General features: G+C 38.4%; 1 protein-coding gene across 1 annotated transcript in view; it reads right to left on the reverse strand.

Annotated features, from left to right (window-relative positions):
• LOC121860789 (polycystic kidney disease protein 1-like 2) overlaps positions 1-23,835 on the reverse strand; it is a gene marked incomplete at its 3' end in the record, with an annotated part of 49,756 nt that extends 25,921 nt beyond the window's left edge. Inside the window, 5 exon segments of the mRNA XM_042358171.1 lie at positions 81-207; positions 2,364-2,508; positions 12,853-12,986; positions 14,547-14,660; positions 23,611-23,835. Coding sequence (XP_042214105.1) covers positions 81-207; positions 2,364-2,508; positions 12,853-12,986; positions 14,547-14,660; positions 23,611-23,823 — 733 coding nt within the window.
• Between the last annotated feature and the right edge of the window lie 2,053 nt (positions 23,836-25,888).

Consider the following 25,888-nt stretch of genomic DNA (forward strand, 5'->3'; position numbering starts at 1 on the left):
GAAAATAAAATTATAAGATGCATTAAAAGGTATCACTTTCCTGACACCTCATCCCTCTTTCCTTTCTGTCCTGTACTTACGTTGCTTAATCATTGCTTTTTGGATCCTTGATACTCTCTTGAACTTTGGTGAAACTTTACGAAACAGCTGGATGATAATGAATGTTGGAGGGAAAGTGACCAGGTTTGATATAATTCCCACTCCAATCTGTGGAAACAAAATGGTTCTACTGTATATTAAAATAATTTAAGAAAGAAAAAGTGTACATATTCAAATAAAATACAGTAGTACCTCGCCAACCATGCATTTCTTATCAACTTATTCTGGGTATCCACGGTTTTTACTCTGTATATAATTTTTCCAACAGCGGAATTGAATTTCGAGTACAGTAACTGCAGGTAGGCATGGCATCAGTTTCTCTCCATGTTCCAGTGTAATCACCCACGCAGCATCCAGCCTCCCGCCAATGCTTGTGCCACACTCTCTCAGCGTTGTGATCTGGTACCATGTAGACGTACTTTACTTCTCCGTACACTCGATACTTTATTCCACATTTACCACTGTAATAACATTTATTTTGCCTTTAACTATGGCTCCTAAGCGTGCATTAAGCGTTAGTGATAAAGGTAATTAGAAAATGAAGAGGCAAGGAACACAATGACTAGAAAAAAGTTGAAGTGCTCGATAGACTAGCGCGTGGCAAAAGCTTAGAGTAGGCGGGACGCACGATGGGGGTAAACCAATTCTTGATTTATACCATTAAGAAAGGTAAGGCTAAGATAAGGACTAGTGTTAAACTCACTGGGGAATCCACATCAGCTGATCACCAGGCTGCTTTGGTGCTTCCTCAAGAATTTGTGAAGTTGATTCAGGAGAAGGGTTACCTGCCAGGTATTGAATGCAGATGAGACTGGCCTTTATTGGAAAAGATTGCCCAAAAGAATATTCATTTCCAAGGCTGAGAAGTCTGCTCTCGGATTTAAGACAAGGAAGGACAGGCTGACCCTTCTCCTTTGTGGTAACACCTCAGGGGGTTGTTTCATCAAGACCATGCTCCTCTACTGGTTCTCAGAATCCACGTACCCTGAAGGCTAAGAATAAGTATCACCTCCCTGTCTTTTGGTAGTCTAACTATAAGGCCTTGGTTACTGCTGCCATCTTCATGGATTAGTTAACTACTCTTTTGTCCAAGAGGTTGAGTGGTACCTTGCCATTTATAATTTGGGGTTCAAGACATTGCTCATCTTCGACAACACAAGCGGTCACCCTGAGGCACTCCTGATAGTTCATCCCAATATAGAAGTGGTATTCCTCCCTCCAAGCACCACTTCACTTCTTCAGGGTGTATTAGCCACCTTTAAAAGTTATTACACTTACTATACCTTCAGCCTTATATTTGATGCCATGGAGGAGGATGCCACCTTAACTGTTTCACTGCTGGAAATACTTAAACATTGCCATCAGCATCATAAAAGAATCAGTGGATGAAGTGAAGGAGTCAACGCTGAATGCATGCTGGGGGAAAATCAGTTGATGCTGATTTTATAAACCCAACCTTTCTTACATTTTTTCATAAAAGAATTGAGTCCCCCATCATTATATTGTGTCAAAATATTTTGTTTAAGAATCTTTTATTGGAGCCTTATAGAGAATTTATTCGGGTTCATTATGGTATCAGATTCATCTAATACAATTAGAACAGATGCTGTAAATAAAAGCTTATACTCTTTTTCACTGTCCATAAAAATTTTCACTTATGCCCGCGGTCTATATGTACTGTAATGGGAGAATGTTTGCCCATGTGAGATGAGATGATGAGATGAGTCATTTTCACTCTCTTAGACTCTCGGAAAACTTTACCAAGCAACCAGAAACATTCCGGGGATGTGGGCTAGTGTCTGTCTGTAAGATGAGTAGTTTAGACTCTCAGAAACTTTTTCCAATACCCGGAAAAATTCTGAAGATGTTGGATTTTTCCAGGTTTGAGAGAGTTGTCTCATTACCCGAACATCTCTCATCCCCAAAAGAGCTTTGTACCAATTTTTCAGGCTAATGGGGATATCAATGTGAAGTAGTTGAGGAACCTATCTCATTTGTCTAGCAAGGGATACCCGTACTGCATTTAATGAAGGTGAAAAGCAAACAAAAACTTTTACTTTCCATAGTATTAGAATACATTATGCAAGAAAATATTTAAATATGGGGGAGTTACACATAACTATTATGATTAAGTTGTGTATCATAAATACCAAGACAGTTTAGGTCTCCAAAGACCAATTTTTTTCCAGAATTCATTATACTATTTTGACCCAAGCCATTCAGATTTTTTAAATTTGACTGTACAACAAGATGCAAGCACTTACTGCAGCAGGGGACATGGAGAAGGGTCCCAGTTGTATGCCTCCAGCACCTGGTTCCTCAGGGATAACACCATAAAACATGGCATTAGCAGCCATAGAGAGGTAAAGGAGAGCCATGCATGAAGTAATCCGCTGGACTCTTGTGAATCTGGGAAGAAAGAGTCAGTTTAAACTACGTTATTCATCACAACTATAACTTATATTCTTCATAGTCTATGAATTTTTCTTTAAAACATACATACGGTATCGTATAACGTACTCTTACAGCAATCCCTTGGCAACCGCAGATGTACCCTCTGCAGTTTTGAATACCCACATTAATATATTTTACACTGTTTTACCAACTATATTATCCAGTCTTAAGAATTTGAGGGTGTCCACAGCCACAGGCGGAATATTTGTTGCCCACTGTGGAGGGAATGGTCACTACATCAGGTCTATAAAATGGTCCAGCTTGTTTGCTTCATCATGCATATTTTCCTCAAAGAAAAGCAGTTTTTTCTAAAAACCAGTTTTTATGATATAGTCCAGAATGCAACGTCTAGCTTTATACCTGCATATGTATATGCCTTGCATTAACTCGCCAGGCCAACATACAGGCAATTAAAACATTTAATAACTACTTAAATACGTGATATTAGGAGGACACGTCGCTACCTGGCATTTAATTGCAATTCTCAAAACCCCCTCCTGCACCCGCTAGCACATGCATCACCACCGCCATCTCTTGCCCTAGAGCGAGCAGTAAACAAATGTCAACTCTCAAGGGGTGGAGATGGGTGGGATGTCGACGCCTCATTCTGGATTTTATGACAAAAACTGGTTTTAAGAAAAAAAAACGGCATTTTGTTCAGTCCAGAATGCGATGCCTAGCTTTGATTACCCGAGCAGGAGGTGGAGAGGGCGGTGACATTGCATATAAGGCTCCGCTAGCTTAGGTCCAGACAATAATTATAAACATGTTTGGAATATTTTCCTTAATAAGAAACCTCTACCGGAAGATAAAATTTTAATTTACATATCCCAATCAAGATACTCAGTATATTCTGGTTGTGGAGATTAACGAGTTGGGGGAGGGGACCCCAGCACCACCACATGTGAAGCACCTTTCAGTGATAGATGAAGATAGCTGTTTTGAAAGGTTTTTGAAGATTTCCTAAAGCCCACTTCTTTGATCTGACTGAGGCTCATATGCTGCAGAAAGGCCACAGACCCTGCATATTTCCTGGTGTCATGAGCCAAAAATATCCAGCCAGGGGTCTGCTTGAGTCACTAACTGAGATAAATATTTTGTCATTTGACTAGGAGATAATTTCTTATCATCCTGTGATGAGAATACATAGGGGCCTCGATTAGGGAATCTGGTTAACCATTCTTGAAGGTTCTTAACTGGGCACAACATATGAGGAACCCTTGTCTCATCCATTAGTCATTTTATCCGGATAGGTCGAGCTTGAAAATCCTCTCTTTCATTTTTACTTAGGATCTCCATGGGAAATAGAGTGACAGCTAGACTCTTGAACTCTGATAATTTTAGGGACCATTCTGTTTCCGTTGATACTGCCCTGAGACGGGACAGCGCATCTGCCCAATTGTTTTGTACTCCTGGTTTTGTCTCAATCATTAAGGCTCAACCATATCTTGGCCCCTTCTAAAACTGTCAGAAAAAAAATTGAAAGTTTGTGTAACACAAACACTTTACCTCAAAGGAACTCACATACCGGGAGTACAAAACAATTGGGCAGATGCGTTGACCCATCTCAGGCCAGTATCAACGGAAACAGAATGGTCCCTAAAATTATCAGAGTTCAAGAGTCTAGTGAGGAAGTTTGGGACTCCGCAAATAGATCTCTTTGCCTCACAAAGCAATCACAAGATGCCACTTTATGCATCTCTGGAACGATCGAATCTTTTAGGAAATGCTCTACTCATAGATTGGAACCATTGGAATTCAATCTATCTGTTCCCACCTGTGAAAATGTTGCCCAAAGTGGTTCACAAACTCAGATCCTTCCAGGGCAAGGTCCTCTTAACTGCACCATATTGGATCCTACAACCTTGGTGCCTGGATCTGTTGGACTGGTGCCCGGATCCACTACAATTGCAACAAGGATGTCTAGACCAGGTACTGCACCCTTAGTTCAAGATATCTTTGGCACTTCACACTTGGAGTTTCTCAAAAGATGTTTAAATACATTGTTTAGTAACTTCAATATAGTTAACCAAGTGATGGCAGGTCATGGACCCCAAACTTCTATGCAATATGAAAAAGTTTGGAAACTTTTTCAGCAATTTATCAGGTTAACGACTACAAACACATTGTCGGAAACAGTGGTGTTAGAATTTTTAGAATTTATGTTCGGAGTGAAAGGCCTTCAAGGATCAACAATTGCATCGTATAAATCAGCTTTAGTTGACCCTCTGGATTGGGGCTTTAATATTACTTTGAACCCAAGGATTTATCAAATGCTCAGATCGTCCTTTTTCATTCAGAGACCCACTTGGCCTAAGAGAATCCCACCTTGGTTTCTAGAAAAAGTTACTAAATTTCTCAAGGGGCCTTATTACAAAATAAATCTAAACCGGGACAGATTGCTCCAGAAGGCAGCTTTCCTTCCAGCAATAGCAACAGGTATGAGAATGAGTGACCTGATTTCAATTTCCAATAATCTATCATTATTGGTATTTTCTGAGGAAGATGTCACCCTTTTTCCTACGGAGATCCTAAGAAAAAATGAAAGGGCGGATTTACAAGTTCAACCTATCAGGATAAAACGGCTAATGGATGAGTCAAGGGTTCCTCATATATAGTGCCCAGTTAAGAATCTTCAAGAATGATTAACCAGATTCCCTAATTGAGGCCCCTATGGATTCTCATCACAGGATGATAACAAATTGTCTACTAGCCAAATGACAAAATATTTATCTCAGTTAGTGAGTCAAGCAGACCCTGGCAAGAAATTTTTGGCACATGACACCAGGAAATATGCAGGGTCTGTGGCCTTTCTGCAGCATATGAGCCTCAGTCAGATCAAAGAAATGGGCTTTTGGAGATCTTCAAAACCTTTCAAAACAGCTACTTATCTTCATCTATCTCTGAAAGATGCTTCACATGTGGTGGTGCTGGGGTCCCCTCCCCCACCTAGTCAATCTTCACAACCAGGACCTTCTTCCTCATCAGAATAAAGTGAGTATCCTAATTGGGATACGTAAATTAACATTTTACCTTTCGGTAAATGTTCCTAATTTTGGAAAATATTCCAAACGGTTTATAATCATAATCTGGACCTAAGCTAGCGGAGCCTTATACACAACGTCACGTCCCTCTCCACCTCCTGCTCGAGTAATCAATGCTAGACGTCGCATTCTGGACTACAGTGGTCCCTCGGTTAACGAACGGTTCGATTAATGGAATTTTGGTTAATGAATTACCTCCCATAAGGATCTTCAATTTGGTTAACGAACAAAACTTCAATTAACGAAATCCTTACGACAAACACGTTTTGTTGTGAGCATTAGCTGATGGGCCAGTCTGCCAATTCAGTAATTCAGTAATCTGTTCTATGTTTACATTCGTTGTGGAGTAAATATCAAGAAGGTTGTGTTCTTGAATACTTTTTCATTTTTTATATTACAATTATTGGTCATTCTAAAATTTAGTCATCCAAGCTCTGTCTACATAAAGTTTTTCAACTATTATTTTTGGCTCGATATATGTAACTTTATTCATTTATTGAAACTCATTTACATGCACACACTGTACTAAGGACAAAGCTGAACTGTACATATAATCAGAATAATGTACAAAATGATTACTAAAATTTTTGTCTAGTGCAAAATATGGCATGTTTACATTCAAATTAATCACTATCTTATAAGAATTCCAGCATTGTAAATTATATTCACCCCTGTCACTTCTATGACATTTTATAAACAAAAAACAAAAACTCAATCTAAAGGACATAAATAAAAAAACAAATACTTCACTAGACCTTCAGCGCCAACTGTCAAACATGTCACTGTCACCCCTTCCTCCCCCCTCCCTCCCAGCAAAGGTTTGGTGGTCATACAGTAGGCTTTAAGTTTTTATCTTATATAATATCTCAGACTAAAGTTAGGAGAATATAATTTGCATTGCTGGAATCTTTGCAAGGCAGCGAATAATTTGAATATAAACGTCATATATATTGCACAAGATATAAAATTTTTAGTACTTTAGTGTACTGTAGTACATTTTATGATGTAAAGTTTTTCAACTGTATTTTTGGGTAGATTTACATAAATTTATTCATATATTTTTATTCATTTACATGCACACATCATACTAAAAGAAACGTAAAAGAAATAAATTACCTAAGTGCAAACCTGTACTGTACATGTTCTAAATGATTACGGTACTAAAATTGAAAATTGTTATGTCTTGCGCAAATTAAAGTTTGTTTATATTCAAATTAATCACTACAGGTTGACAATCCCTTATCCAAAATCCTTGGGGCCAGAGGCATTTCGGATTTTGGAATTTTTCGGTTTTCAAAATGTTTTTTTTTGTTTTTGTTTTTTTTAAAGCCTACCCGGGCATAGATCACTGACCCACATCGGGGCCTGGGGAGAGGCGAAAATATTATAATAATAACTGTAATAATAATAATACAGGATTACCCCGCTTTACACGGTTTCACTTTCCGCAATTTCTCATTTACGCTGTACCTTGCCAGAACCGGACTTTCACTTTCTGCGGTTCGTCTACTCATATACGCGGTGAAGTATAATTTTTTTTTTAATTTTTTTTTATTTAGCTCATAAAATTCATACAAATTACCCGGCCAGAATATAATTTAAACTGCTGGAATTCTTACAATATGATGATCATTTTGAATATAAACATCATGGATTTTGCATTAGATATACAAATTTTAGATCTAATGTAATAATTTGGTTTACACAAAGCAAATATTTTATCTTTTGTGCAAAATATATGAAGTTTACATTCAAAATATTCCCTGACCTGCAAGGAATCCAGAAATGTCAATTATATTATCCTAACTTTAGTCTGAGGTATTATTTATTACTAAAAGTTAAAATCTAGTTTTTTTCACCCACACATTTCTCTGGTAGGGAGGGAAGGTGGGGGGTGGGGGGGAGGGTTGGGACTGACCGACCCAGCTGGTGTGAGTGTGAGGACGGGGGGAGGCAAGGTGGGGTACTTTGATTGACAGATAGTGTCATGAAGAATATTTTTTTTTTTTTATTAACTGAAGATATTTGTTTTAGCTCATAAAATTCATACAAATTACCCGGCCAGAATATAATTTACATTGCTGGAATTCTTACAATATGATGATCATTTTGAATATAAACATCATGGATTTTGTATTAGACATACAAATTTTAGATCTAATGTATTAATTTGGTTTACACAAAGCAAATATTTTATCTTTTGTGCAAAATATATGAAGTTTACATTCAAAATATTCCCTGACCTGCAAGGAATCCAGAAATGTCAACTATATTATCCTAACTTTAGTCTGAGGTATTATTTATTACTAAACGTTAAAATCTAGTGTTTTCACCCAATCATTTCTCAGAGAGGTAGGAGCTAGTGAGTCAAGGGGGGGAATTGAGTCCATTATTTGAATGGACATAAACCTGGCGACTGTATTTCTCTTAAATATTAATTGTGAGCATACCATCATAAAATTTAGATGTTATTTTTACTACAACATAGGTATTGTGTCGGAAAAAGTGGAGTTTGGGGGTCCGGCCAGTCTCTATTGGAATTAATCCCATATGTTCTGTTGTTCTCTTTACGCGGTTTTCACTTTCCGCAGTACCCTGTGGGTTCAATTGACCGCGTAAATCAGGGTACCACTGTACTGTAATAATAATTCATAGGTCTAGGTCGCATTTCTCACTTTTGATCTATTTTTCATTCTTGTATTTCTTTATTATTATTATTATTATTTTATTACAGTATTACTATTATTATTAATTTTATTATTATATTTTATTATTACTATTTTATTATTATTGCTATCATTATTATTTTATTTTGGTGTACAGTATTTTAATTAAAAATCTTATTTACTATGACTTATTATTATTACTCTGCATTATAATTATTATTACTATTACATTTTCGCCCACCAGGCCCCGATGTGTCAGTGATTTATGCCCGGGTGGGCTAATCCTGTTAAAAAAAAAAAAAAAAGCCCCACAAAAAAAACTCGGTTTTTAGAGCTTTTCGGTTTTCGGAATTTCGGATAAAGGGTTGTCAACCTGTATCTTACAAGAATCCCAGCAGTTTAAATTATATTCTCCCTGGTCATTTCACTGGCATTTTATAAGAGAGAAGCTTAGTCACTTAAGGACTAATAAATAAACACACATGAGACCTTCAGCACCAACTGTCAAACATATCACCTCACCTCCTGCTCGCTCCCTCCCTCCCTCTTCCCATTGCCCAGCCATGGATGGGTGGTTTTAGGCTTACAGTTTTTATCTTATATAATATCATAGACTAATGTTAGAATATAATTTGTATTGCTGGAATCCTTGCAAGACAGCGAATAATTTGAATATAAACATCATATATTTTCCACAAAAGATAATAATTAATCACCTGTATCACATTACAGTAGTAATTTATGAGTAAGAGTAAATATATATATATATATATATATATATATATATATATATATATATATATATATATATATATATATATATATATATATATATATATATATATATATATATATATATATATATATATATACAGTTTTACCCCGCTTAACGCGCTTTCACTTAACGCGTTTTCGCATATACGCGGTGCCTTGCCAAAGCTGAACTTTCACTTAACGCGGTTTTTTCCACATATACGCGGTGAGTGTCCGAGACGCTATTTTTAGATTTGCCCCACCCGCCACCCTGCCTGACTGCCTGTTTTAGCTCATAAAATTCATACAAATTACCAGGCCAGAATATAATTTACATTGCTGGAATTCTTATAATTTGGTGATCATTTTGAATATAAACATCATATATTTTGCTTTAAACTTACAATTTTTAGATAAAAATTTTTCTCTAGGTAACTATGGTATCTTTTGTGCAAATTATATGACATTTATATTCAAAATATTCCTGGTCTTACAAGGAATCCAGCAATGTCAATTATATTATCCTAACTTTAATCTGAGGTATTATTTATTACTAAATGTTAAAAACTCTGGAAGGGAGGATTGGTGGGGGGTGGGGGGGAGGGTTGGGACTGACCGCGCGGTTGGAAGAGGGGGGGAGGCAAGGTGGGGTACTTTGATTGACAGATAGTGTCGTGAAGATTATTTTTTTTTTATTAACTGAAGATATTTGTTTTAGCTCATAAAATTCATACAAATTATCCGGTCAGAATATAATTTACATTGCTGGAATTCTTATAATTTGGTGATCATTTTGAATATAAACATCATATATTTTGCTTTAAACTTACAATTTTTAGATAAAAATTTTTCTCTAGGTAACTATGTTATCTTTTGTGCAAAATATATGACATTTATATTCAAAATATTCCTGGTCTTACAAGGAATCCAGCAATGTCAATTATATTTTCCTAACTTTAGTTTGAGGTTATCCCACACATCTCCTTGGGACGGTTGGTGGGGGGTGGGGGGGGGGAGGGAGGGACCGACCGACCATCTGTTAGCCGGCTGTGTAGTGTGAGAGGGGAAGGGAGTTGAGTCCATTATTTGAATGGACATTAACTTGGCGACTGTATTTCTCTATTTCTCTTAAGTATTAATTGTGTGCATGTACCATCATAAAATTAAGATGTTATTTTTACTACAACATAGGTATGTGCCTTCAAAAAGTGGAGTTTGGGGGTCGGGCCGGTTTCTATTGGAATTAATCCCATATGTTCTGTTGTTCACTTAACGCGGATTTCACTTAACGCGGGACCCTCTGGGTTCAATTGACCGCGTTAAGTGGGGTACAACTGTATATATATACACACAAAGTTGTACCCTGCTTAACGCGGATTCACTTAACGCGATTTCTCATATACGCGGTGCCTCGCCAGAACCGAACTTTCACTTAACGCGGTTCATCTACTCATATACGCGGGAAGCGGCGCGGGCACGATGCGCACAAGGTCGCCCAGTCATCAAAACATTACCGAGTTCTTCACCCGCCACCCACCACAGCCGGCCCAAGTCAGTGATAGTGATAATTATAGTGAGGATATGGACTTATATGGACTTTGAGGGGTTTGACAAAGAGGCCCTGAAAGCCTCTGTGAGATCGCGTATGTAAGTGTGCATGCGCACACGTGAAAACATATCGTCATTACTTTACATAAGAATATGAAAGCAACACTTATTTACTGTTCATATATATTTTAATTAATGTTTCTGAATTTGTTTTTATTGAATTAATGTTTGTGTGTGCAAAATTAACAATACAATTTATTAATAATACGTGGAATATTAGAGGAGACGAGACGGCTGCCGGCATTGTTTATGTTAAAGCTTACAAAACCAGTGACTGATTGGTTCTACATATAAAACTGAAGAAAATAAGACCCTGATTTTAGCTGTAGTAAAATTAATGTAAAAAAATTAATATGGTTGTTTGAAGTACCTGTAATGTTATTTAATGTTAATAAATGGAACAATATAAGTAGCTAACCATTAATGGTAAAAAAAAGTGAGACTGCGCGTATGTAAGTGCGCACATGTGAAAACATATCGTCATTACTCTACATAAGAATATGAAAGCAACACTTATTTACTGCTCATATATATTGAAGGGTTAAATGTTGTACTCTGTATAGACAAGCAGAGAGAGAGAGAGAGAGAGCAGCCGAACTGCCGGATGTAAACAAACCTTAATTTCCCGCGGCTTTGTTTTTTTTTTTTTTAAGGGGATTAGCCCACCCGGGCATAGGTCACTGACCCACATTGGGGCCTGAGGGGCAAAAATTTAATACTCCTGTAATAATAATAATAATTCAGATAAGTAAAAAAAAAAAGAAAAAAAAGCTGCCTATCTACCTATTGGACAAACTAAAATCGTTCCGGACCACAGGAGTTTCCGGACCACAGAATGCCGGACTAGAGAGGTACAACCTGTACAAATTTTAGATGTAATTTAAGATGATGATGAAAATGAGCAAAAATTTTATCTTTTGCGCAAAATATATGACGTTTACATTCAAAATATTCCCTGTCCTGCAAGGAATCCAGCAATGTCAATTATATTGTCCTAACTTTAGTCTAAGGTATTATTTATTACTAAAAATGTAAATATACTGTTTTCACCCAAACATTTCTCTGGTATGGAGGGAGGGTGGGGGGTAGGGAGGGAGGGAGGGATCCAGCGAGTGTGGGAAGGGGGGGGGGAGTGTTGAGTCCATTATTTGAATGGACATTAGCCAGCGACTGTATTTCTCTTAAATATTAATTGTGTGAACATACCATCATAAAATTAAGATGTCATTTTTACTACAACGTACGTATTGTGTCTGAAAAGTGTAGTTTGGGGGTCGGCCCAGTCTCTATTTCAATTAATCCCATATGTTCTGCTATTTCGTTTACGCATTTCTCGTTTTATGCGGACCGCCACGGGTTCAATTGACCGCGTAATGGAGACTATACTGTACTTTTCTGTGAGCTGGAACCAATTACCCATTGAATTACGGATTCGGTTAACGAACGATTTTGTGGAACGAATTGTATTCGTTAACCAAGGGACCACTGTATATCACAAAAACTGTTTTTTAGAAAAAAAATGGCTTTTTCTTTTTTCCTGAGCATATTTGTGAAGCCTTTTCACACCTGCCATGAGGTGGGTGTAGGCATCTCAACCATTAGAATAGGCTGGACCATGGCTGAGTCAAGATATACACTTCCACCCATATGTCCCACTCCCCTACACAGAACAAAATTGACCTTATTATACAGTATTTGATTTGGGAGACAAAGGTCCCATGCAGAGTGACAGTGACATAAGTAAAGACAATGACTTTCCTCAAGTTATGACTTGTGGTGTTAGTGAATCGTTAGGGAATTTGAGTGACAAGGATGAGGAATATGCTGGTGGTACTAGGGTAACTTCAACAATGCATGCGTCCATCCATGAGGCTCCCACATGGGACTGGAGTGATTATTTACTGCCCACAATCCCTGAACTTTGATGGCATAAATAAGGATTTTATTAGCTCTATGAATGTAAGATTAAAACGATTGTATATTTTTTTTAATTTCAATATTCACCCATCCTGCAAGTAATAACCACAAGTTGTCATTACCATCCACAAAGGGTTAACATGATGATTATTAACAATAAATTAATCAATCTTGTCATGAAAATAGTCAACAACTTCTTAATGGAACATACTTTTCTTCATTACAAATCATGTTCTCCATTGCATATTATCTGCAAAGTATGAAACAAAATAAAATAGTTATAACTGAATTCAACATTTACAAGCACTCACCTGGAGCGCGCAGGGCGAGCAAAGACAGAAAACCACAGGTGACCATCATATAAGTTTTTGTGAGATCTTGTATCAAAAAGGTGTTTAAATTCTGTCTTCTGGGCCTCTCCAGCCACAGCAATAAGTCTATCAATCTGTTGGGGGTGATGGTAATATGATATATTGTACTCTATATTGGGTAAACATTTTTACAGTAATGAGAAGAGAACAAAGTAACAAGTGTGAAAAACAGAGTACAAGGCCAGGTGAATGTGAGAGAGTAAAGTACTGTATAGGTAGAAAAATTAAATAGGCACTATCATATGTAGAGGTTATGTGCCTCCCCTCGCCTTCCTAAGAATTTAATGATAATAGAGCATTTAAGGAGTTCTATTTACACAGGCTGATTTCAATTATTTGTACTACAGAATAATGAGAGAAAAGTACTTTATACGCCCACCTCTCGTTTTACGCGGGGGTTACGTTCTTGAAAACCACCGCTAAATTAAAAAATGAGTAAATTAAACATAATTTTCCCATAAGAATACATGTAAATGGTACAGATTAGGGGAACCATCATATACCACACAGGGTATGAACAGTGCTCTCACTTAAACCAAGCATGCAGCCAACCTCCGACACACGCTCTCCTCTCTGAAGGCGGGTGATCACATTTAATTTCACGTCCATTGTGATTGTTTTTCGTGCCTATTTAGAAAACAACTTTACTGGTTTGGCTGGACAAGGGGGAAATGCCAATCAACGTGCCTTTTATGTGAGAGAGAAATTTAATCAATTCTTTAACAGCCCATCTGGCTCTATACCTTGGCAGTAGACTGCTTGAGTAAGTGTTTATTCAAGATTAGTTAAATCAAACAATGCAGTGTTACATAACAATAAAGAATAACCTCTTAACTGGTTTGTTTAGTTCATCTCCTATGATTTTCACAGTCTGTCCTAATAAACATTATCGCTATATTTTTTGTTGGACATATCATATAGTTCTTCATATCTGCGAACCAGTTCAATTAGCTGCTCGTTCATGATGTGAAATAAAAGTGAATAAATCAACTAGGCCTATATCAAGCTGTAGACCCTTCCGCCTGCTCTCTAGCTCAAACGGACTGTTACTGACTGCGTGTCTGTTCACACCATCCATAACGTATTGGAAACGGTTCGGTACGGAAACGTTTCATCAAGTCAAAATATTCTCTTGGAGATACCGAGATGTGACGGAACGGAACCAAATTAATACGTGATGGTGACGTGCCGGTTAGGTGTGAACAGCTCCATTTGATTACATGTAAGAAATTTTGATGGACCGTTGCCTTTATTAGCTGTGGTTGCAGTTGCAAAGCTTCATGGCATCACTAATGTATAATGTGTCTCCACATGCCCCGGTTTATTCACTGATCAGTTATCTAAGTGCAAAAGTAGCCAAATCGAGCCATCATGTATCAATTAATTATAAAATAGAAATTATAAAGTAAAAATGTTATAAAATAATGGTTTAGTAGTGCTGTTAATGTGTGTGCTGTGTAAGTGTTTGGCATGTCACCTCACTCTGTAGGTCTGAGTGTATTAATGGAATTAATCTCAATTTAGTGAACCAGTTCACTAAATTGAGCGAAAAAACTTTCCGCTAATTCAAGAGTTCATTATATTGGATTTTGTAACTTATGTTTTCTTTATGTAACCATGTCATAATTTCTTACCTGGAAGTCATCATGTTCAACAGCAAACCAACAGTTAGCAATAAATTCAAACTTCTGACCGGTCTGGACATCTCTGAAGACGATGTAGCGAAGGTACCAAGAAGCTTCACTATCCTAATGAAAAGAAGCACATAAAATTAATAAATATTTTGTTCCGCTCAAAGCATAATGAAAGAGTAAATTTTGTCAAACATTTCTTTAGTAACTATCTTTACACAGTCAATGACAAAAAAAAAGAAAAAAAAAAGGAAGATTGACCATGATTCAGCTTTACACCCAAGTGGGTTTGAGTAACTCCAAGTCCAGCAAATGTACAGGGTCAAGAGGAATAGTTACTTGGATTGAAGACACCCTGTAATGACCACAGTCGTACATGTTAGTTAACGTGAAATCAAACGATTCATATGACGCTCAATAGCCCACAAAACATGTAGCTGTGACCTTTTTATTAAGTCCCCCAGCTGAGGCGTCCAGTTTCTTATTGCTTCAGGACGTCTGAACCTACGTTTTCTCTCAATTTCATATATCTCCAAGACTATGTTATTTCTTCAGAGCTCATACCATGTTTGTAGAATTGAAATTGAGTAAGAACCCAATAATATTATATTGTGTTAGATATGTCTGATTACAGATGAAACATTCAAGATCCCTTGTGAGTGATGTTGAAAGCTTCAACTGTATGTATTGTAAGTAAAACTTGTCAAATAAGTGAGTGTTGAGTCTGCCAGTAAGAATGACGAAGTACTGCACTAATCTTGCCCTTGGGTATAGCCATGAGTTTCCAAATACTACTGAAGTTAGATTATTTTAATGCCCAAACCTCAGAGAATCTGATATTTGTAGTTTGATTATTGTCAGTTGTCTATTTAAGAAAGCAATTAATTTCCTGAATAAATCTGTCAAACTCTATATCTCCAAGATCTAAACGTATACCCATAGAGGGCCCTTGTGTGTAATTTTGCTGAGCCTGTAAAAATAGTGTTGTAAGCGTGTGTATATAACGTTCATTTAACTTTTTCTTGGCAAGCTCACCTCTGATTAGATTATAAAAATAGACATAAGAAAATTCACAGGACCCATGACATTGATTTTCATAGCAAAATGTACAACAGCTGATTTAAATGTAATTTCTGTCATTGCATAATTAGCCTTATTGGCATGTCTGGTGCATGGCTGAGTTGCCAGATGCCCATATATAAATGAATGCACAAGGAAGACTCACACGCTTGTGACTCTTCCTCATCGCATATCCAGGTATGTGAACGTTTGTTTCCCGCCGCCATGTTAAGTCAGTTTAACTAAGTGAATTTTGTGAATATCAGTGTTCATGTTTTAACATAGAGAAATGATCATGTGCCAAGTATAATTAAAGTAACGTAAGTATCGTCTGTATCATTGCCAGACGTATGTTATGTGTAGTTGAAGTTAGACCTTTTAACACACTCGTGACTCTTCCTCAACACATCTCCAGGCACTGTCTGTGTTGTCACCACTACCGAGGTGTGGTAGCCGCCTACGGGCAAGATGTTCATTGAAGGATGTCTTTAGTATGGCGAGATTAAAATCTAAGGACAGGAGCACCCAGGGAACACCGTATAAAGACACACTGCATCGAGTCTACCCCAGGCGCTACTGGCCAACGAGCTTCTGCTGTTTGTTGTAGTAAACAGCTCCCGCACCCAGTGTAACCGAGTCTTGCCAGGTGCACTAATCTGGGTTATATGTGCCAAGAACTATTGTTATACATGATTGGGGATAATTAGCAGAAATATAGTTATCTCATGTTGAGTATTGTAACCATAAATATTGATGATACCAGTGGTAGCGCTCGTTATGTGGGTTGTGAGTAGATCATTCATATGTACAGTACTTGTTACATCATTAAACAAATAATATATTATTTGTTTGACAAATAAAATGGTTAATTTACACACTTGTCAACAACACATATTAACCCATCACTTATAACCTCATGTTATTTTGGAATGAAAAACATGGAACATTTACTAGAACTCAGTTGGTAGTACAGCTCCTCCCTGACTTACGACCTACTCGACCTACGTCCACCCGCACTTACGCTCTGCTCTGTCCGTACGACCATCCGCACATACGACCGCTCGGTCGGGATCAAATTTTTTTTCAAATGACGAGCGCATTTTCTATACCAAAACGTTTCCATCCCATACGAGAGCGTGGCTTGGGTCACCGCATGGGTACAGCTCCCACGCAGTAGAGCGTTTAGTTGGTGTTTGGCTGTCGTATCCTATACTGATCTCGCAGTGTACTGACATTATTTTCGTATTTAATTGACTTTATAATGACTGGTAAGCATAGAAGTGAGAGTGCTGTTGGTGCTCAGAAGAAAAGGAGACAGTCAATGACTTTTGAGACGAAAATGAAGATAATAATGCAGTATGAAAACATAAAAACTGTAGCAACAATTTCACGTGACCTAGGGTTTTCGCACTCGACGATATCCACTATTATGAAGGACAAGGAACGTATTCGTGATGTAGTGAAAGGAACAACACCTATAAAGGGAACTATAATTACGAAGAAAAGACAAGGTCCCATTCACGATATGGAAAAATTATTGGTGATATGGATGGAAGACCAAATACAGAAGCATGTACCCTTAAGCCTTACAGGCTAAAGCAAGAAGCCTGTTCGTAAGCCTGAAGGAGCAGGCAGGAGATGAGTGCGACCAAACCTTCAGAGCAAGTCATGGGTGGTTCCAAAGGTTTAAGAACCACTACAGTTTACATAATGTCAAGGTGAGTGGAGAGGCAGCTAGTGCTGATGTTGGTGCTGCCGAAGCTTTTAAGGAGGAGCTAGATCATGTCATCATGGAGGGAAATTATTTACCTGAGCAAATATTCAATGTCGATGAAACTTGAATATTATGGAAGCGCATGCCTGAACGGACATATATCCACAAAGAGGCGAAAACAATGCCGGGATTCAAGGACAGAATTACACTTCTGTTGGGGGGGGAATGTTGCTGGTTTCAAGATAAAGCCTTTCGTGATCTATCATTCAGAGAACCCCAGGGCTTTTAAACATGTCAGCAAACACACACTGCCAGTGTTTTATTGCAGAAACAAGAAAGCCTGGATGACTTCAGCACTGTTTGAGGATTGGTTCATGAATTGTTTCATTCCTCGAGCCAAGGAGTATTGTCTTCAACAAGGGATTGCATTCAAGATTTTGCTGATTTTAGATAATGCTCCGGGACACCCACCACACCTGGACGACATGCACTCTGATATTAAGGTAGTCTACCTTCCACCAAACACTACCTCTGTCATCCAACCCATGAATCAAGGTGCTATTGCTGCTTTTAAAGCAAATTAATTACGTACGACCTTCGCTCAGGCTGTTGCTGCTACTGAAGGTGAGAAAACGCTCAGAGAGTTTTGGAAGGACTACAACATTTTGACATGTATAAAGAACATTATTGCAGCATGGGATCAGGTTACACAACAGTGCATGAATGGAATATGGAAGAAAACACTGAAAAGATATGTGAACAGTTTTAGAGGATTTAATGAAAATGAAGCAATTCCTGAGACTAGTAACAAGTTAGTGGAGTTAGGTAAACAGCTTCAGTTAGAAATTGATAATGAAGATGTTGAACAGTTGGTTGAAAGTGTAGCAGAAGAGCTCAGTAACAAGGACCTTATTGAACTGGAAGCACACAAAAATGCAGAGGAAGAAGAGAGTTGAAATGTAGAAAAAGGACCTGCACCCCCCAAACATTTTTCAGTGAAGCAAATGTCAGAGGCATTTGCTACAATTAATAAGGGGATGCACATGTTTGACGGAATGGATCAAAATTATGAGCGTTTTGCCAAAGTTGACAGAATGGCCCAAGATGCACTTGCTTGCTACAGGGAAATTTATAATGAAAAGAAAAAACAAACTTTGCAGTCTAAATTGAACATCTATTTTAAGAAGTCCCGCATTGCTGTCTCCTCACGCCCCACCAGTGCTGCCTCTTCACTCCCTCAAGATGATCCAATACCTTCAACCAGCAAGTTTCCCCTGTACATAAACCTGTCTGAAGAAAGCAACATTGATGACCTGCCCAGCCCTGTCTCCTCCTCTGCTTCATCCATTTAATATAGTCTCCATGTTTCCTGTAAATAGAAAATTATGAGGGCCCTGTGTGCATTCAGCTGACTACATTGAAGGTAAGTGCTCAATCACACTGTATTACTTTTACTGTACTGTACTTCATTGTAGATATAATGTACTGTACTGTTTTTTTTTCCTATGTCCAACTTACGACCATTCCGACTTACAACCTGGATTTGGGTCCCTAACCCCGTCGTAAGTCGGGGAGTAGCTGTATATGAAATTATTATAGATACTAAAGAAAAGATAACTAGAGACTAAAAATCTCTCTTACACAGCTATAGAAAAAAGTAATGAGTAGAATGTAAAATAGAAACTTTTGCCAACAAACCCCCCCCCCCTATAAACCTAAATTGGAGAAAGCATAACAGTTTTATAGAAGAGTACAGGAATACCTTGGTATTCACTACTCCAATAATTGCAACCCTGCTTATTTGCAAATGAGAAACTATGATATCCTACAGTAAAATTTCAAATTGGGCAGGCTAGCCGCATCTTTCATATTCCAACATAAGGCCAGTTTCACCCCTACTCGGCCAACCTTGAGTTGTGTCGTTGTTACTTTTCAACTCATAATTTCGAGTAGATATATGTAATGTACTGTATTGTACTGTACTGTACTGTATTTTATTAAATTACTTTTGCTCTGGTGCATGCACACACAATTGTTCATAAGGAATGTGTAAACAATAGAAATAAAATAAATGATTATTATAAAGTCGAAAACATAAATATAAACATATATGTCCACGGTAGTTAGCATGCGACCTTGGGAGGGGAAGGAGGAAGTGGGATGGGATTGTGGGGTAGAGGAAGGAGGGTGGTGGGTGTGGGGGGGGTCTGAGGTAGTGATGGTCACTGAATTGGGGTGTAGGGGAAGGAGGTGGGAGGGAGGGAGGCTGGCAGGAGGGAGGGTTGGAGGCAGTGGATATCATACAGCTCGGCTCTGGCTGAAGCTAATCCATCTCTGCATCACATAAATTATGATGTAGGTGGTAGTAAAGGAGGTAAGTGATGAGGAAGTGATGCGTCTATCAGTTTCTTTGGTAACACTGCTCCAGCAGCACTGCCGGATGCTATTGAACAGCTGATACCTACACACAAAATTGAGTGTAGGTGAGCAACTTTGTACCCCTTCAACATTACAATACATAACAGCAAGGTGTGGATGATTAGAGAGATTGAGTGTTGCCAAGAGCTCCTTAACAGCTAATCTTTAACCTGCCACCATACAGCCACACACTTGTGCATCAGTTAATTATGTTGAGAGTGTGTGTGTGTGTGTGTGTGTGTGTGTGTGTGTGTGTGTGTGGCTTAGTGGTGGAGTGTGTGGGTGAGTGTTTACTTTTACTTTCTTTTATCCTCTTCACCACTGATCGTGGCTTAGTAATTGGAGTGTGTGGGTAGTGTTTACTTTTACTTTACTTTTATCCTCTTCACCACTGATTGGCTCGTTAGCCGCTTGGGCGATCGGTCACGTCTCTGTTACGCACTGTTGGCAAGTACTGGGCATGCATCGGCTCCTGAATGTGCCTGAACCTGCTCCAGTGTTGGTCAAGTCTGGTCTTGAAAGAGCTCACACTCGGTGCAGTCACAACACTTTCTGGTAGATTGTTCCAAGAGTTCACAAAACTCACTCCAAAAAAGTTTGCCCTCACAGTTTTCTGGACTTGCGGCTTCTTCAATCTTGAGCTGTGACCCCTTGTGGGGCGAGCATCCACCAGCTCCAAGTAAGGACACTCAACTGAGTAGTGCCCTCTGAGATGTTTATACACCTCAATTAGGTAGCCCCTTACCCGACTGTAGTATAAGCTAGGCAAGTTCAGGAACTCCAATCTCTCAGGGTAGCTGAGGTGCCGAAGTGCAGGCACCAGTCTGGTGGCCCTCCTTTGATCATTTTCAACCAACTGACAGTCCCTAGCATATCTCGGGGACCAGACGGGGTGACAGTACACCAGATGGGGAAGCACTTCACTCTTGAAGATTGTTACGAGGGATGGACGTCTAGATATCTGAACAACCTTCTTATAAGACCCAATAATTTATTTGCCTGATTTACCTTCTTCTCACAATGGCCCGAGAACTTCAGCTCATTGTCAACATACACACCTAGGTCCTTCTCACACACAGTCTCAAATAGTGCAGTTACTTCATCCCGTTGGGACATATGATACGCGTCCTTACCGTTGATACACCCTAGGTGCATCCTTTTACACTTCGTGATATTGAATGTCAGCAGCCATTTCTTTGGCCATTCTTGGAGCTCACAGAGATCCTTCCGCAGCTCTTCACAGTTCGCTTGGTTCTTGATTTCCCGAAATAACTTGGCGCCATCCGCAAACATTTGTATGGAGGAGTGTACAGTGTCAGGCATGTGATTTATGAAACAAACAAACAATAGCAGGTCCAATACACTACCCTGTGGTACCCCGCTTGTGACAGGTACAGATGATAATTTCGTGCCATAAACCACCACACACTGCTTGCGATCATGTAGAAAATCTTCTATCCACGCGAGGAAATTTCCCCAATTTTGTACCCTTCCAGTTTAATTTTCAGCCTTTCAAGAGGTACACTGCCGAAAGCTGTATGTAGTATATTTATTATCATTATTATAATAATGAAACGAGTTCTTTAAGAATAAGCCGCAACTAGAAATTGATTGGTAATTAGTAATCTAGGGCAGTCCAAGGGTACTGTAATGTTAAAGGTCAAAGAGATCTTGTTTCCTATTTTGCTTGTTATGTTCTAAAATTCTCCCGTGGTTGGCAAAACAATGGGAAATAAGAGGTTTGGGGAAGTAACCCCTGAGAGACAAGCCAGAAGGCCTATAATGTATAGATCAAGGTTTAAAATCACTGCAGGGTGTAAGCTATACTTAAAAACTGCTTTTTATACTGTGTGAAAATACAATACTAACAGTATGCTGTACAGGTATATATACAGTTGTACCCCACTTAACGCGGTCAATAGAACCCAGAGGGTCCCGTGTTAAGTGAAATCCGCGTTAAGTGAACAACAGAACATATGGGATTAATTCCAATAGAAACCGGCCCGACCCCCAAACTCCACTTTTTGAAGGCACATACCTATGTTGTAGTAAAAATAACATCTTAATTTTATGATGGTACATGCACACAAGTAATACTTAAGAGAAATAGAGAAATACAGTCGCCAAGTTAATGTCCATTCAAATAATGGACTCAACTCACTCCCCCTCTCACACTACACTCGCTGGCTCTTCCCTCTCTGAGAAATTTTTGGGGGAAAACCACTAAATTTTAATAAATAATACCTCAAACTAAAGTTAGGATAATACAATTGACATTGCTGGATTCCTTGTAAGACCAGGAATATTTTGAATATAAATGTCATATATTTTGCACAAAAGATAACATAGTTACCTAGAGAAAAATTTTTATCTAAAATTTGTATGTTTAATGCAAAATATATGATGTTTATATTCAAAATGATCACCAAATTATAAGAATTCCAGCAATGTAAATTATATTCTGACCGGGTAATTTGTATGAATTTTATGAGCTAAAACAAATATCTTCAGTTAATAAAAAAAAAAATAATCTTCACGACACTATCTGTCAATCAAAGTACCCCACCTTGCCTCCCCCCTCTTCCAACCGCGCGGTCAGTCCCAACCCTCCCCCCCACCCCCCACCAATCATCCCTTCAAGAGTTTTTAACATTTTGTATTAAATAATACCTCAGATTAAAGTTAGGATAATATAATTGACATTGCTGGATTCCTTGTAAGACCAGGAATATTTTGAATATAAATGTCATATATTTTGCACAAAAGATAACATAGTTACTCTGAGAAAAATTTTTATCTAAAATTTGTATGTCTAATGCAAAATATAGCCTATGATGTTTATATTCAAAATGATCATCAAATTATAAGAATTCCAGCAATGTAAATTATATTCAGACCGGGTAATTTGTATGAATTTTATGAGCTGAAACAAATATCTTCAGTTAATAAAAAAAAAAAAATATTCTTCAAGGGGTAACAGATGGTCGGTCGGTCCCTCCCTCCCCCCCACCCCCCACCAAACGTCCCAAGGAGATGTGTGGGGAAACCAGAATACTTAACTTTTTTGTAATAAATAATACCTCAAACTAAAGTTAGGATAATATAATTGACCAGGAATATTTTGAATATAAATGTCATATATTTTGCACAAAAGATAACATAGTTACTCTGAGAAAATTTTTTATCTAAAATTTGTATGTCTAATGCAAAATATATGATGTTTATATTCAAAATGATCACCAAATTATAAGAATTCCAGCAATGTAAATTATATTCTGGCCGGGTAATTTGTATGAATTTTATGAGCTAAAACAGGCAGTCAGGCAGGGTGGCGGGTGGGGCAAATCTAAAAATAGCGTCTCGCCGGACACTCACCGCGTATATGTGGAAAAAATCCGTGTTAAGTGAAAGTTCAGCTCTGGCGAGGCACCGCGTATATGATAAAACGCGTTAAGTGAAACCGCGTTAGGCGGGGTAATACTGTATATAAAAAAAAGTGAAATGGAAGTCCCTCCAAACACTGCTGCATGCACTTGATGCTCTCCCTAGCTACACAAAGGAATGTTTGAAGCCATGAATTTACTTAATTATTCAATAGACTAAAACAAAAGTCTTCCCCAGCCTCTTTGACATTACACTACCCTTGGACTAAGCTGGATTACTACTTACCATCAAATTCTAGCCTGTGAACCTATTTCATAAGTATGAATAAGGATAACCCAAAGATATGGATATAATAACCTGACAGAAGGTGTTAAAAAGAAAGAAAATACACCAAAAAATCAATGTATAGTATTCCAGAAGAGATTTACGGTAAATAAAGTATCCAATCAAGATATACAAATACTGCATATAAACTACAAATAAATACTGTACCTTGCCACTGTTGTCATGCCAGATCCTAAGGAACTGAATGTTACCGAGGCATTCGGGAACAGTCATAACAAATATATCAATGGCATTTCTCTTGAACAATAATCGCTCCGGGTCAGCAAAAGTCCTTACATCTGTTTCACTTCGTTCTCCCGTGAGAATGAACTGTACCTTGCTGGTGGTGCTTGCCTCCTCCTTGCCACCCGTGAACACCATAACTTCATAGAGGTACTGCATAAGATAAAGGCTTATTGAGGTTCTGTATGAAATAAATTTATATTAATTTTATAAACTATAAATATTTGTGGATGAAATGGGAATCAATGTAAGCTTTGGATTTTAATCACATTGTACTATACATTCAAGACATTATCTAAACACCTTGGGACTTGAAGGTTTCTGTATAATGAAATTCCCAAGCAACCAATTACTCCTTATGCACAATAGAGCTTTTTCTATAAACATCCAGCCAGCCCCAAGGAATTCCCCTTTCATCCCACCACTTCCTCTCGTAACATTCCCACTTAACAGCACATAGTCTCTCTATTTCTGACTTACTAAACACTAAGAAAGTGATATCCCCCATTAGCCAGAGCAATTGGTGCAGAGCACTTCCAGAGAGATTTCTGGCTAACCAGACGATTTTCTCAAACCCAGAGAAATTCCTTATCCCGGAATCCTTTCCGGTTACCGGAGAAGTTTCCAAGTGTCTAAAGTAGACATTTTGCACAGACGGACTTCCCCAGAACGTTTCTGAGTGCTGGGGATGTTTTACATGAGTCTAGGTAGCAGGTAATAGGTATTAGGCAGCTACCAAACAGGGAGGTACTACCGCCTGGGATGATATTGGAAGCATAATGTGTTGTCTATGGTAGACCCTGCTGCCACATGGCATTACGAAAATTGTGACCAAGTCCCAGGTTGCTGATCTGACTTTCTGCCTCATTTACACAACTGCAGGTCTCAATTGTTTCTCTTAATATTGACAACATAACATACATATATTGTTTCTCACTTTTGATTTTTTTTTCATTTTGTATTTCTTTATGGTTCTTTATTATTATTATTAATATTACATTTTCGCCCCATAGGCCCTCGATGTGGGTCAGTGACCTGTGCCTGGGTGAGCTAATCCCCGTAAAAAAAAAAAAAAAAAAAAAAAAAAAAAACTACCAAGTCCATAAATGCAGTTCTAATTAAGTTAGAAACTCCATTTCTTTACTATAATAATGCAGAATAGTTTATCAAAAAAGGCTGGTTAAATAAATATATTTAAAAATAAAAAATCTATGATATGGGTGTGAATGAAGCTGTGTGTTACAGCAAAAACATATTTTCCACTCCCATGGAGCTGTGGGGGATTAGTGGGTCTCTTGTACCTGACCTGACTGATGGAATGTCAGGTCACCCTTTCTTGGGTGGTGGATTAGTGGGTCTCATGACCTGAAGATGTCTTGAAGAAACATGAAACCTAAAGTATTTTTAAGGAGATTGTGATAAGAATAAATGGGCAAAGTTGTATCCCTTCAACATTACGTTACATAACATTTTAAAATATGTAGTGAGAAAGCAGAAAGGTGTGGATGATTAGAGAGATGGTAAGGAGTGTTGCCAAGTGCTCTTCAACAGCTGATATTTATCTCGCTACCATGCAGTCACACACTCAAATTTGTCACACAGTAAGACACTCACTCCTCATGCTTGCTGTCTTAATTTCCCTTGGGGTGTATAAATGTGTGTGTGTGTTTGTGTGTGTGTGTGTGTGTGTGTGTGTGTGTGTGTGTGTGTGTGTGTGTGTGTGTGTGTTGTGTGGTGTGTGTGGGTGGTTGTTGGAGGTGTGTGAGTGGTTGTTGGAGGATGTGTGTGTGTGTGTGTGTGTTGGAGGATGTGTGTGTGTGGTTGTGTGGGGGATGTGTGTGTGGAGTGGTTGTTGGAGGTGTGTGTGTGGTTGTTGGAGGATGTGTGTGTGTGGTTGTTGGAGGATGTGTGTGGGTGGTTGTTGGAGGTGTGTGTGGGTGGTTGTTGGATGATGTGTGTGTGGGTGGTTGTTGGAGATGTGTGTGTGTGGGTGGTTGTTGGAGGTTGGGTGTGTGTGGGTGGTTGTTGGAGGATGTGTGTGGATGGTTGTTGGATGAGTGTGTGTGTGGGTGGTTGTTGGAGGATGTGTGTGGTGGATATGTTGGGGTGTGTGTGTGGTTGTTGGAGGTGTGTGTGTGTGGTTGTTGGTGGGTGTGTGTGTGTGGTTGTTGGAGGTGTGTGTGTGGGTGATTTGTTGGAGGAT

Source organism: Homarus americanus, unplaced genomic scaffold (assembly GCF_018991925.1).
Source record: "Homarus americanus isolate GMGI-L3 unplaced genomic scaffold, GMGI_Hamer_2.0 scaffold40248, whole genome shotgun sequence".
NCBI lineage: Eukaryota > Metazoa > Arthropoda > Malacostraca > Decapoda > Nephropidae > Homarus > Homarus americanus.